We start from the raw sequence: 14,113 nt of genomic DNA on the forward strand, positions 1-14,113 counted from the left end.
TTCCGATTTTTACTGGGCCAATAGTATATCAAATTGATTCAGTGAGGTTCTATTCCAGATATATGCTTTTATAATACGCTGAAGTGCTTCTCATATACAACAATGTATAGAAAATGTTTTTGTGTAGAGTTCATAATAATTGTAAAAATGAAAAGGAAGGCACGCTTTCCTAGAAGAGTTAGGAGGCGTGACCACTAATGTCACGACGTTATAACATCCGAACAATCTTACCCGTACTTGGAGCAATGACAAATTACGAGTATCGCTGAAGTTTTCACCTTCTTGGTGGATATGAGTAATTTATTACTTAGTTAAATAGCTATTTTCACAAGTATATACAACAGTTCTGCAATATTACAATATGTCCATACAACAGCACGGCCAAGGAAATCTGTAACGTGGTTATGTCACATGTATAATCGAAATCTTCAAAGACAATTAACCGAGTGGTAGCTATGGTACCTACCCTCTGTTTTATGGGTAAAATCCATTTGCAAATCCATTACACATTTATCTAACTACGGTTGCTGTATTATCATTATTCAAAAATACATATCTCACTATTACATTTTTGAAGCAATTTTTGTCTCTTGCATGCTGATCCATCCATGCTGGTCTATCGCATTCAGACGCCAGCACCTATTCTCACACATAACATTATATGTACTATATCTTATTTAGAAGAATCACGGATCGTTGATAAGAAACTTCGGTAGAAATTTCGCAAAATTTTAGACTTTTTTCTTTTACTTAATCGTCGCTTTTCAATTTAGAACCAAATATCGTCGTCTTCGTCATCTTCGTGGCCGTCCTCAGCATCATTGTCGCCTTCGGCATCTGCCTGAGGCTCATTGCCCTGACTTCTCCTGGTGTTGGTGCCTTCACGCTCGTCTTCGGCATCCCTCTCTTCTTCGCTTTCGGAGATAACGAGGTCATTATGGATGGCTCCTCCATCAGAGTCTATTACATCATCCTGATTATCCTGTGCCCACGGCTCCTGTCTTGATTCATCTGAAAAACGTGAAAACCAGTGAGAAATATATCTCTATCCCAGTACGTGCCACTGTCACTAATAATTATATCGTTGCTCTCTGTGTAGGTAACTTCTGAATACCAATGGCTCATTTTTCCGCTAACTTTCATTATTATTATTACTATGTAGAAGCGTTGTTAAGCTTCGAAGTAGAAACATATTCACAGTGTACGTGTATTTTGTTTTCCTGTCACATCTAGTGTAGTGTTACTATATTATTACTAACCTCCGGTGTCATACAATGCGTCAGAGGGTTGTTCTCGATGTTGCCTATTAACCGCTTCTTCGTCCTCGTCAAATTCTTCACCTGATTGCTGCGCGGCCTCTTCAACATCTTCATCGTCGCCGGCCTGTTGTTGCTGATCGTCATTAGGACGTTGGCCGTTTGCATTTTGGTTTTGGTTGTTCTGAAACTGGAAGTCACCCTGCAGTAGAAATTCCGAAGGATCGTAATTTTCGTCAATCATCTCTTCATCTTCTTGTTGAGTGCTCGGGTTGTTGTTGGCAGCTTGGAACCCACTTCGCGTCAGTAGCACGCCCCGGTTATCGTCGTCAGAATAGTGTGAGGCATTGTCATCGTGGTCAGAGTGGTCAGGTGAATTGTCCGGCGTCATCTCGAGATCCTGACCGAGATTGTTCTGCTGTTCCTGCTCGCTGCCGTCTGGACCCTCCGGATTGTTTGCCTCTTGTTCTGCCGTGTCCAGCTCATTTGGTTCTGTTTCATGTTCTGTGTCCCCTTCAAAATCTCCCTCCTCCATTCCTTCGGGGTAGTCGTCATCCTGACCCTCGCCTTCCACGTCAACCATTTCTTCTTCGCCTGTTTTTTCACGAACAAACCCGACAAAATTGATAATCGTAATATATATTAGCGTAATTTGTAACTGATGCTTTTGTGCGATACTAAGTCCGATTCTAACGTGGATAAATGCGTTGTTGCGAGTAGTTCGGCTCAGATAAAGGTACGTTTTACAGTAAAGGTTTCACTACGTGAAGTGCACGGATTACACATAACAGATAATGCAATAATTACCTTTGGCAGCATCGCCGTGACGCGATGCGTTTAGCGAATCTGTTTCGGCAGCTTCCAACGTCATGCTGATCGCATTTTCCAGAGCGCTAAGCTGGCCATCTTGTTCATTGAGAATTTCAATACAGCGCTCAACAATTTCCTTGCCCTTGACTGTAAACGGAGAGTCAACACCGTTAAACTGAACAGAGTTTGTGTACATGAGCTCAATGTCTGCCAGGAACTCATGCCTTGAGTGATATTTATGTGCCTTAGCGTTTGCCACAACGGTGTCTAAATCCATCGGTTTTTTGATCACCTCGTAGTAGTCCTTGACAAACTTTTTATTGACAGGCTTGTGGAAGGGCCAAGACTCGGGGATCGTCTTTAGAGAATGCTCGACAATATTCTCCAAAATGTAGCTCAGTGCCACTTGATCATTATCGTCCAACAGAGGATTGATCGCCTTCTCCAGTCGCATGAGTGCTACCTCCTGTGAAGCGCAAATGGCGTTGTACTAAATTAACAACAATATTTTCTACCGTGTATTATTACAGACGCTAAATGATTGATAGTTTAGCTTTTTTTAAACGTAGAGAGAATAGAGCGCGTATAATATGATACGTTGCGTACCTTTTCGGCGAATCTTTTACAGCAAAGTTCGAGCATTCGCTCGGCGGCGTGGGTAAGTGGGCTTTTTGGACCATTATACAACTTGCTATTCTCAACGATCTGGTTAACATCAACGAGGAATTCCTCTCGTGCATGGTAGGCATGGTCATGCAGCTTTTCACGAATCTTTTGAAGATCCATTGGTCGCTGCACGATGTTGTAATAGTCAGGTACAGCCTTGGAGTTAACTGGATGCGCAAAAAGTTGAGTATCGGGCAGATCACGCATCTCATTCAGGATCACTAAGGAAGTGACGAAACAAAAGGATAGATACACACCCAGCGGATTATATACGTTCAATAGAAACGTAAAAACGACACAAATATTTTATTCTATCATTGCAAAATCTAATAACTTGAGGATAATCGATTATCAGGTTCTAATCGAGACTTCCGCAAGAAATGCATCATTGCAAGAGCAAAACATTTTGAATGGTGATAATCATTAAAAAACTTACATTCGAAGGTGGACGACAACGTGACAAGTGGATCGGTCCTACGGCGATTAGCTGACTGAGCGGGTTTGCGTAGATAGTCGCATTGCTGTGTCGTGCTGGTAGTTACACGCGAGCGACGAGCCGGCTTCGGTACTTTTGGAATTTTCAGAACGAGACTCTTGCGGCGTAGCTCATCAGCGTGCTGTATGAGAGTCTTAGACAGGACTACTCGGGTCTCGTCTACCTTGACGAGGTTATCTTCTTGAAGGGCCATAGAGCTATCAGGCTCGTCCTCTTCTTCAATTTCTGGTTCCTCATCTTCTCGAACCTCTTGTGGACTGCCATCTTCGGCAAGCGGGTCCATGTACTTGGGACAAGCCTTATTCGTTCGCATATGGCCGACAAGTCCACAGGCGCCACACTTAAGTTTCAACTGAGGCGCGTCCTTTTTAAACCGCTTTCTAGAAGGTGTTAACGGTGCATTGGGGCCAAGCTTTTCGCGTTCCTGATTTCTTTTCAAGCGACGCAGTTGTTCTTGGATACGTCGCCTCTCCTTGCGCATTTCCTCTTTCTGGCTTTCGTCCAAAGACATTGCAAATTGACGTATGAATTCTTTATCCTTGGTCTCACGGATTCTTACGTACGTATCAATAATTGCCTGCTTTCTCACAGTCTCAATGCGAACATACTCCTTTCCTTTGCTATTTTTAAAAGTTCGGTAAATTTTGAGGATTTTCGGGGTGCCATCTTTTTCATCATCCTTCTTGTCTTTAAGACCCCCTTTTCCTCGTTGTCCGTCATCGCCCATGATGAGTTTTTGCAGTTCACGTCGCTCGGCCTCCTCTTTTTCATGGCTCAACTGACTTGACGTCTTCTTGTTGGCGAGCATATTTTCAATGTTCTTTCCCATTTCTTCAATGTCTTCGTCGCTCTCTTCTTCTCCTGCGCTGCTTTCTTCATCTGTTGATAGAACTTCTTGTGATGACAGAACCCGGTTTTGCAGTTCAAACAGCCGTTGGCATTCTTCCTTATACCTACACAAAATCATCATATATTAAATGTGTGCTTAATATATAATGGACAGATTTTGCACTAGTAAAGTCTTAGAATATTTATTCATGCGATGACACGTGCAAATGAACATACCATTTACATAATTAAAAAAAATCAGTTCCTTCGTCAAAACAGCCTTTAAAATTTAAAGCTTGTCACACTTCTTTTCTCCGCTGCTTTCTGTTTGCCTGATTTTAACTGATTTCGCTTGTTTACACTTTTGTGCGCGATAAAATCTTACTATAGAAAAACAAAAATACACAGGTGCAATAACGAGGATCGTATAAAAAATACGCAGCTTTTGACAGCGTTTCTCAAAACGGGCTCCAGTGCTTTAAAACTAGAGATTCCTATTTGAACCACAAACGACGCTTCAGATAGCAACTAAAAGCGGATGTCGATAAAGTTCAGGTTCTATTGCGTTCAAATTCAATCCAATAATTTTATGAAGTATCTGCCAAGTTACAACTTAGCCCCATTACTGTTACGGAGCATTTTTAGCGCAAAAAGAGATAGTTAAACTTTTAGTAAATCCCAACATAAACAACCAGTAGGAAAGGAGAACAAAGAGCTGTTCCAAATGATTTCGCTATATGACAACATTTGATACCATCAGGATTTAACGACTCGCAATGTGTGGCCTGGAAGATCGGAGATAAAAACACCAAATAGATAATCTGAAAATGGGTCCATTGCCTAATTATTTCAACTGTTACTCAAGTACGGGGCTTGGGTTTCCCAATTTTGGCAACACGCGGGCCAATATTGCAATCAGCTCTCTCGTAGTGGCATAGTAATGACATAGCATTAATGAAATATTTCACTTACTTTTTAACTAAAAAATGAAAATGATATAGAGGCGGTTTTCAATGGATGATGGGTTCTATGAATGAAGCGCTTGAAGGCATTGTCCCAGAAGTATAGTGCCTATTGTACGAAGCCAAACAAGTTACTCACGAAGGTGAAGTTGTTCTTCACAAGGATAAGTTAAAAACTAATAAATCACCTTTTGAATAAGCGTAATATGATTATACGATACGCTTGCAGTAACAGTGCCTAGGAATATATATATATATATATATATATACACGAATAGGATGAAGTGATCATATATATATGAATTCGGATATTTAAACAAAGACCTATGTTTCAGGATTAAGAAAATATCATCTTAAAAATCAACACAGCATCCTAGGGTGAGTGAGTCTTATATTAACACCTGAAGTAGCTTCCTTACCTGTGTGCTTTAAAGTCTTGGTCAATAATTACTCCATAGAATGCATAATACTAACCTTTCCTGGTGTTCTGCAATTGAAAAACGATTTCCTCGAGCGAATTTCCCCATCCCGTCCTCTCCGGCCTTCGCCTGTTCAGTAGACAATGTTCGGACCACATCAATGACTTCCCAACGTGAAAGCTTTTTGATCTCATCTTCAGGCACACCGAATTTACGTAATATACTTTTAGCATTTGAAAGCGACAATCGTCTCAAGTCCGCGTCAGTTCCTGTCACCGTCTTCTTAACAGCCTCTTTGCGCTCTTCATCCTTTGACTGCACCGGTTTATTTGGAATGCGCACATACGAGAAACCTTCACCGCAACCCGTTGGGTCGGCCACACCGGCCAGTTGCAAAAGGCATTTTCCCTTCATGGCTTGAATGAACGCTCTCGTGGAGTTCCACGGTGCTGTCTTTACTTCATCATCGATTTTGTTTTGTAGGTCGTCCTCGTTCTCTTCGTCAGCTGTGAAAAGACTTTTCTCCCCGTAACCAGCGTCCTTCAAGCGCTGCTCGGCAGCCAACATCGAATAATAGCCGCAGCACTGCTCAGGACTGACCATTGCTCGTATTTCATCTTCGGTTGGCAACCGAAAATCGGGTTTGAGAACCCACCAGTTCGAGTCCATACCCGTTCGTTTGAAATCGGCACATTGCTTTAATCGCTTACGGATTGAACTCTCTGAATGATTGGGGAATGCCTTGCGAATATCTTCCATCTTAATACGTCTCGGGTGGTCACGGGATTTCCAAAAGAGCCGATAGATGAACACCTGCATGAACAGAAAGTTTGCGTATCGCATTTTACGTCATCCTAAGGTCTAGAACTAAACACAATATTGGTTTCTTACATTTTTAATACCTTAAACACGGGATGAGGTGCTATGAAGGGCTAATGCTCATCTTTCTTAGTGCGTTGCCAGTGTAACCATGTGCCTGCGGCCATCGCTGGTTCAGGTTTCAGCGTTGGCAGATGGTTACCACGCCATTTCATAGAAAAGTCCAATGAGACCATTAGAAACCATGGGGATCATGGCTTAAAGAAAGAAACACAGTATCCATTTAAAACACATAGTATCCATTGTGGAGCATGTTCCTACAAGGTAATAAGATAGTTACATACCTGTAAAAAGTCCCTGATGAAGTTATTTGCTCTCTTAGAGTTTGGACCAGGAACCTCATAAAGCGGAAGTTCCTGTCCGACTGTAAAAATAGTCTCAACTTCTCGGACGTAGTAATGTTGTCTCGTTCGAATAATAAGAAAATCTGTTTTGGACATTCGATGCTCAAACATCGGAGCTCTGAACAGATTGTTCTCGAATGCGGGCTGACATTGGCCCGGCGCTAACTGACCAAGGAACGGTGAAGTGTGGGCTAAGGCCATCTCCCCGAATGGTAAATCAGGTGCATGATCTTTCCCTGGTTTACGCTTATAGTAGTTTTTTATCTTGCTAGCCATACCAATTTGCATGACCAAAGGTGGATGCTCCTCACTGTATTCGGTTAGCACCAATTCACCATCTTTGCCAGATAAATCCTCGGGCGTTCGCATGAAGAACATTTCACCGCCGCCACTGGCTTGGCGCTCGGCGTCGCGTTCCTTTTGTTTCCGTCGAATATTTTTAAGCAATGAAATAACGCCGTGTGGGCCAGGCAACGCCAAAGGTCCATGGGAAAAGCGTTTGAGCGCCGGCCGATGGATACTGCGCAACTTGAGTGGCCCCATGTGAGTCGGAAAGAACGGCTGCCGCAGCTCGATAGCAGGTATTGAGTGTTGAATGAGATTGCCGCCTACATTCGGTTTAAGAGCTGAATCTTGTGCTTGGCGCGGGTTGTAAAATTCATCGTTTGAAATATTGTATGGATCCTGTAGAAAACAACAACAGAATATTGTGTAACAATTAACTCAGAAAAGTTGAGAGGTTCACGTACGCTTAATTACAACGTTTGTATATTACACAACAACTTATTTAATGCGTAGTAAAATTGCGCGTATATATGTATCTCATATGGTACAGCTAAGCTAATGAAACAAGGCTTTTAATTGACGCGGAAATACATTACACTAAAACAATGTTGCGAGTCGTAAGTTTCGTACCGCCGGCCAGCATTGCTTCAGACAACCGACCTCAAACACGAAACAAAGCATGTCTACCTCCAGTTTCAAGCCTAGACCCACCTGATCACCATGAATTTACTAGAACAAACGAAAAAAACATCCACGCTTGCCTTTTGATCTTGTTCCTTTGGAGGCTGTGGACTCTGGGGTTCAGGTTCGGCTATTACACCAGCTTTACCCAGAAGAATTCTAGATTTCCTCAGTGGGTCCTTGTTAGGATTCTTCTTTTCTTTTATTTGTGTTTGCGGCTCACGCATCTTCGCCGGGTCAGGATCGTCAGGCACGCCAAGTATAATATTCTCATCGTTCGGGTCAAGCGTAAGCATCTGAGGTGCTGGAACCTTAATCATAGCCTGTGCATCCCAAATTACCTCTTCTTCCCAGGGTGAATAGACCAACTCTTCGTTCTCTACTGGAAAAATCGAATACCACGTTGTATCTTCACCAGTATTTGGTTTGACGCCCTTCGCTGCAGCAGCTTTTTGCAATGCTGATTGGGCAATCTGGTGCGATTTCTGGTTTGCAGCTGAGAAATGGCCATTTTTCTCTGGCTGTAGTGGGGTTAAAGTGGGCATTGGGGGCGGCTTTTGCTGTGAAAACGTACGATTTTGGATTGAAGGCACCCAACCTGCAGCATGAACTCCACCTTTGCCTGTGGTGTTTACTTTATGCTTATGCTGAAAACAAGAATGTTAATAAATTGATGTGAAATACCCGCCGGGTGCTCAGTTTCAGATTAGATCATTACCACATTTTCATAAAAACATAAACAATGCTTCAATCATTCGCTTAACTTCAACATCTGCAAAAATACACAATCTATATGGTCAAAGGCCAACATTCATCGCTTATAGTCATCATTTGCCCAAGACCGGAAAGTAAAATGAAGTCAATATATGACTTTATTCTATTTTTCCTGGAAAACATTTTCCTTCACTCGAATTCCAAAGCAATATACTATAGCACCCTTCACTTTCACTTACATCATCAGCATTCCAGATGATGTCGTCTTCCCATGGTAGCTGCGTCACCATTAGGAAAGCATCTTCTGGGATGTCACTATGCTCTTCAGAAGGTTCGAACTGCTTTAAATGCGGGTACTTATCCATATTTTTGTTCTCCTCTTCAGGAATTAGTTTAAAGCCATAATCAAGGGTATCTCCCGTTTCGCCTATCCCAAACATATCGTACCTGTCAAAGGCCAAAATAGTTTTAGCATGAAACGTCTATTGTTCTGTTGTGCATACTTTGCACCATCCGTTATTTTGTGCTTCCACTCACATTTATCACCAAACATGGAAGATACCATTAACTTTACCCACCACAACTGCGCAGGTCCGAAGCGAAAATCGGCGACTACGGGCTGTCCAGAATCTTGAGTTGTTCTCTCCTCGTCTTCTTTGACCTTTTCGCGCTTTTCCTCATCCTCGTCTTTTGCATCGAAATCCACCGCTTCCGAGGGTTCCAACATTTCCAGAGGCACATTATCGCTGTCCAGTATATCAAGCACCACCTCACGCTCCTCCTGGTTGATAGAGGCATCTAGGGAAAATTATGATCATTATGAAAATAAAAAACCTTAATTATATGACATGCTCTATGATACACTATATTCAATATGATATTACAGAGTTGCAACAGATTTCACTTGAACTGCCTTTCCCGAATTTTGATTTGGCTACGGTTACTTATAATTATTTGAATAATTAAATTTATTTTCTTTATAAAGGATCAAGCGTTTTAATCTCTATACGACAACAAACGGTCCATTGCCAAATTCAGAATGCAAAATGGTTTTTAATCTTATTGTTTGGTCACTAAAAAAAAATACTGCCTCTTGTAGCTTTTCTAATTTAGTTTAAATACGTAGATTTGTTTCTCTATTTTAGAAATGCTTTATTTCTCTAATAGCTTTTTTGTAATCTAATAACTATATTTTTTCTAATACCATGTTAACCATTTTATATATATATATATATATATATATTACGACTGACATAATATATTTTAAAAATAAAAAAAAAATTTAGAGCAAGGAATTTTTATGACGGTAAAACCCTAATTTTACCACTATATTCTAGAAGTAACTTAGTTGTTTTTTAGGTTGTCTCCTAAGCTAAATATTTATTTATAATCCACAACTGAGCTTTCTAAAATTATCAAGAAAAATTATTGATATAGTTATTCCATTTCTATACTTATTAATTATATACGTGTCTATTCATACACATTGTCCACTTGCACTGAATATGTGTTCTGAGAAATGTATTTTTAGTGAGATACGCGCCACCGTCGACAACTTTTTAAAGGGGATAAGTGCTATTATAATGAACATAATGCAATGAGGACAACGAAACTCACTAAATATAGTCGACAGTCTTACAAGTGGCCTACTGCGATTACGGCAAAAGTGCTCTGAATTAGACTAATTTGTGGATAAATAGTGTTCTGTGTATCTATTAGCAATCGCTTCGTTCTATGCTAAAGGAAGTTAGAAACAGAAGGTAGAAACAGGCGCCTCGATCTGTGTTAGTGCCTTTTTACTGCTATATAACAGTTGCTATACCAAAATGAGTGCGCTCATGTGTGAAATCAAACAGTCGCAAGCTAGAGCATGGATATCTATTAGTTAGGCAAATAAAAATTCAGTTTCTCGAAGTACAGCAACATAATCATAGGTAAAAACTGATGTGTAGAAATTCATTACGATTGGAGGGCTGTTCAAGGTAGGTTATGGACTGAATCTCAACATACAGTCGAGTTCAATATACGACAAAGAATATTTTCTACCTTTTAATAACCATCGAACGTGCTGTTTTATACCTATGTGGTGCTACATGTTAATTTCTAAAATGCATCGATTTCGGTTTCCTGAAGTATGGCCCACATATTCATAAAGTGTTCATGCTTTCTTAAAATAAAGATTCACTCTGTCCACGTACTAAGAAGCACATAGGATCCGTCGTGCATAGCTGATTTGTTAATCGCTTGAAGGTAGCGAATTATGGGTCCTGAAGTAATGCTATATTGAAGCTTCGGTAGGTAATGTAGAGACAGTTTGTTTTAATTGCTTAATTATACCAAGCAAAATGTATATTCTGTTTCCAAATGCGCTCACCTTCGTGCTTTCTTTTCTTGCGTCGTCGACGCACGCCTCTCCAAATCTGTGGAAGGCTATTAACTTTACCGGGGCCAAAGAGACGCGAAAATCGTAACACTTTACCAGGACGGAAGTGTGGGAATAAGCGGGTTACATCAGCATGACGATATTTTTCAGGCAGCATACGAGCCAAAGGAGTATTAATCATCGCATCGTTTACACTTTTGTCATGATTCTCAATGTCATCGGTGTGATTGTTGTCACTGGCTTTGGCGTTGGCGTCGTCGGCGTTTGCAGGTGGCTCCCCCGCACTTTCGTACTTATTACTGATTTCCAGCTTCGGTTCTTCTGGCGTCATTTTCTTTTCCTTATCATCCTTTTCCTTCTCCTACAACAGAACAAGCATGAATAAAGACTAATTTTTATTCATTCTGACAGTTGTATGTTACTCTAGACGAACTTGTTGTTTTAAGGTGAATTCTATCAATACGTTTATAATAACTTAGAGAACTCAATAAATCATTGATGTTGACTTATTAGATGGCACTAAGAAGTACGAGAATGCGTAAACGAATTTTTTGGATCACAAAATTTGTGATGTTCATTAACCCTGTACAACCGTCTAATAATGGGGTCAGCGTATAACTGACAAATCGCAGATGTCACTATCCTTTCAATCGGTTAGCAGCGGTTACTACTCTGTCGGTAAAAACTAAAGTAGCTTTATATGCCTCCCATTATACTTGAAAAAATACTTATTTTCGAATACCACGAGTGTCATTAAGTTCTTGCTATGTACCCTGAACACTTCAGGTTATCGCGGGTGAGTTCATGTACCTGACTAACTGAGGGCCCAATAATTGTTTCGCATTTTTGGTTTACTTTTTATCCTTTAGGCGTGTGCATTTACCATCTTATAGAAAATGTGAATAAGCTAATATATTTCTCGGAAAAGCAGTGCTACCCTGGCAAAGTGCTCCGAAGCCTCCTACATGAATAGCCGTTACAAAACTACATAATCGAATTTTGTATGGTAAGTCAACCTGGAGCAACCTGGATAGTGTGTTACCGGAAGAAACTGTCTCTCCATACTTACGTTGGAGCGAAAACAATAACCAGTCTTAACCTGTCAATAGTATATTACTTCCATATGAGTATATTGTTTACCTATATTGTACGGTTTTCTCGATAGGACGGCGCCGTCCCCAATATAGGTTATGATTGAGGAGTCGTCTCTATGTCTCAGTTATCGTAATAATAGACATCCAATATTATTATTTTCAGGAACGACGACGTATGTACGTAGAGAAAGAATGCTCCATAGATAAACATACATAAGCAAAATAACTAAGAACCTTAATATTCGATGTAAAAATGCAGCATCTACACACAGTATTTATAGATGCATTCTATTCGTAGATAAATGAGCCAACCTTACAACGTTAAAGCATTATGCAACATTTGGCACCTTTATTTGGCAACATTTGGCACGAAAATGGTTAAACAGCCCCCCTGAATTTCTGCAGCCCTCACTACAGCTCACTACAATGATGACCGAAAAGAACTTTGGCATTCACTTTTAATGGAAGCATCGATCGATGATCAATTGTCACGACACAAGATGTTTACGTACGAAGCGAAATCGAATTGTCGTGACAGATTTCTTTGGTGTTCATTCACATTAAATAGAGTAAACTTATTAAAACTGATTTATTTGATACAAAAAATATGTCACTCCACACTAGTGTATAATCTACGTTTCTCTTTATGTCTCTCTTGCTTGATATAGGATTGTTGCATTGAACCTGCGCCCTCAATGGTCCGCCTGCTTTTCTGAGTCAAATGGTTTGATGCTATCAAAAGCTTCCTCGCAGCTTGCCTTGCCTAACATGGTGATACTATTTGTGTTATCTACTTGTGTTTTGTTTCTTTCGCTTCCTTTTTCTTCCTATCTGTTTTTCATGGTGGTCGGGCTGGGGTGGCCTTGTGCCTCTTTTTTGTAGTAGAGCCCCTCGGTCGTCCCCTTTTCGGTCTAACGCAGAAGATTAACACGTGCAGAGTGCCCGCACGATCCTCGTCCGAGTGACAACACCTGTGTGTCTGTATACGGCCGACTAGTCATCACTTGTGAAATCCGAAGATCATCGTCAACATTTATAATGCTTGAGATAATGAAAATACATCAAAAAATTATTACCTCCAATAATGGAGCTGTTACCGGCGATGAATCTGGCGCTTGTCCGGTCCCAGCGCCAGTTCCATTCCGTTGGCCGCCGCCCTCAAACGCCTCACCACGATGGGCCTTCGGAATACGCGATTTGTCGTCGGCCTCAAGCTGTTCGTCCGCCAACTCCGTTTCGTCCGAATAGTCAACCGCCGCAGCAGACTTTTCTCCTGGAAGTGGACGATAAACGAAGCAGTCAGCAAAAGACGACCACGACGACCTTAGCTGCCGAAGTTGCTATAGCAAATCATCGGATAGAAAAGTGCAAGGGGTGCAACCATTCAGCATAGTAGATATAATAAATAGTGGACCGATTATTACGGTGAAAAGAACTACTATAGTAATGATTTGTACGACTACGGCGTCAAACTATATGGCATGTTTTAGCCCACTGGTGTGTACCTTAGCAAGCCAGTATTTAATTTCGTATTTCACCTTGTGTGTAGTCGACCTCAGTTTCTTCCTGGCATTCCTCGGCCAGCTCACGGACAAGACCTCCAACCCCCATCTGAGTTAGCTGGTGGAGGCTCCGTCGAGCCTGATCGTCGAAAATATCATCTTCAAGGGCGCCCTCCGCATTAACATTTCCGAACAACAAGTTAGTCAAGACGCCCGTGGAATCACCGGGATAACAGCCATTGCGTTCGACCATCTCCTCATCTTCGTCTGACGACATCGTTCTGTATCTCGTGCTTGAACCTCCGCACTTCTGTAACTCAAGAAGTAATTTTCAACATTTAAAATTTAAAACTAAGGCCCATACGAAAAGGAACTTATTGAATAGCCATCTCGTATTCAGATATTATAGTCAAGGATTATCTAATCTCGCTCCCTTCGGCCAGCCCGTGACTTCAGTTGTCCTATTTGACGTCAAGATCATGTGCGTGCAAGCATTACCGATACGAGCATCTCTATAAAAAGGTAGTCACTGGTTTTCAGTAGTTTGAGCTATATTGCCATGTATTACTTAGAGCCTGCATGTTTCCGAACTGTAATTCACATGAAAGGCGTACTTGAATTGAAGGCAGCTTCAGGCAGAAACTGATACTAGACAACAGCACATACGTAGGGTCATACGATGGTAACAAATCAATGTTTTATTCTTTCAGCTGTTGGTTGAAAACTGAAAAACTTGTATACTTTCACAGCGACACTGATTAAATACGCACTGTTTTATATAGGTAGTAATATAT

The 14,113-nt window shown here is 41.0% G+C and overlaps 1 protein-coding gene and 1 long non-coding RNA gene across 3 annotated transcripts; one reads left to right on the forward strand and one right to left on the reverse strand.

The window, feature by feature from the left end:
• Window positions 1-260: 260 nt before the first annotated feature.
• Taf1 (TATA-box binding protein associated factor 1) lies at window positions 261-13,596 on the reverse strand. The gene is made up of 13 exons (XM_022815857.2): window positions 13,356-13,596; window positions 12,894-13,090; window positions 10,715-11,084; window positions 8,919-9,138; window positions 8,580-8,787; window positions 7,707-8,273; window positions 6,601-7,344; window positions 5,493-6,250; window positions 3,169-4,181; window positions 2,673-2,953; window positions 2,064-2,532; window positions 1,260-1,850; window positions 261-1,011 (listed from the first exon to the last, which is right to left on the reverse strand). Exons 1-13 carry the CDS (start codon window positions 13,594-13,596, stop codon window positions 770-772), a joined length of 5,901 nt encoding a protein of 1,966 aa, XP_022671592.1. The 3' UTR covers window positions 261-769.
• On the forward strand, window positions 9,815-12,899 carry LOC111254720 (uncharacterized). 2 transcript variants are annotated; one of them, XR_002675154.2, is made up of 3 exons: window positions 9,815-10,124; window positions 11,593-11,729; window positions 12,486-12,899. It is a non-coding gene; the product is annotated as an uncharacterized LOC111254720 (long non-coding RNA). The 2 variants fall into 2 exon arrangements; XR_002675155.2 differs by having other exon boundaries at window positions 9,815-10,100.
• Window positions 13,597-14,113: the final 517 nt, after the last annotated feature.

Source organism: Varroa destructor, unplaced genomic scaffold (genome assembly GCF_002443255.2).
Source record: "Varroa destructor unplaced genomic scaffold, Vdes_3.0 BEIS01000007.1, whole genome shotgun sequence".
Classification (NCBI taxonomy): Eukaryota; Metazoa; Arthropoda; class Arachnida; order Mesostigmata; family Varroidae; genus Varroa; species Varroa destructor.

Coding starts and splice junctions, on each gene's coding strand:
- Taf1 (XM_022815857.2), bottom strand. CDS start 13,596: ATGTCGTCAGACGAAGATGAGGAGATGGTCGAACGCAATGGCTGTTAT. Junction 7,345..7,706: donor CAAAGGAACAAGATCAAAAG/GCAAGCGTGGAT, acceptor TGTTTTCTACAG/GATCCATACAATATTTCAAA. Junction 2,954..3,168: donor GTTGTCGTCCACCTTCGAAT/GTAAGTTTTTTA, acceptor TCACTTCCTTAG/TGATCCTGAATGAGATGCGT.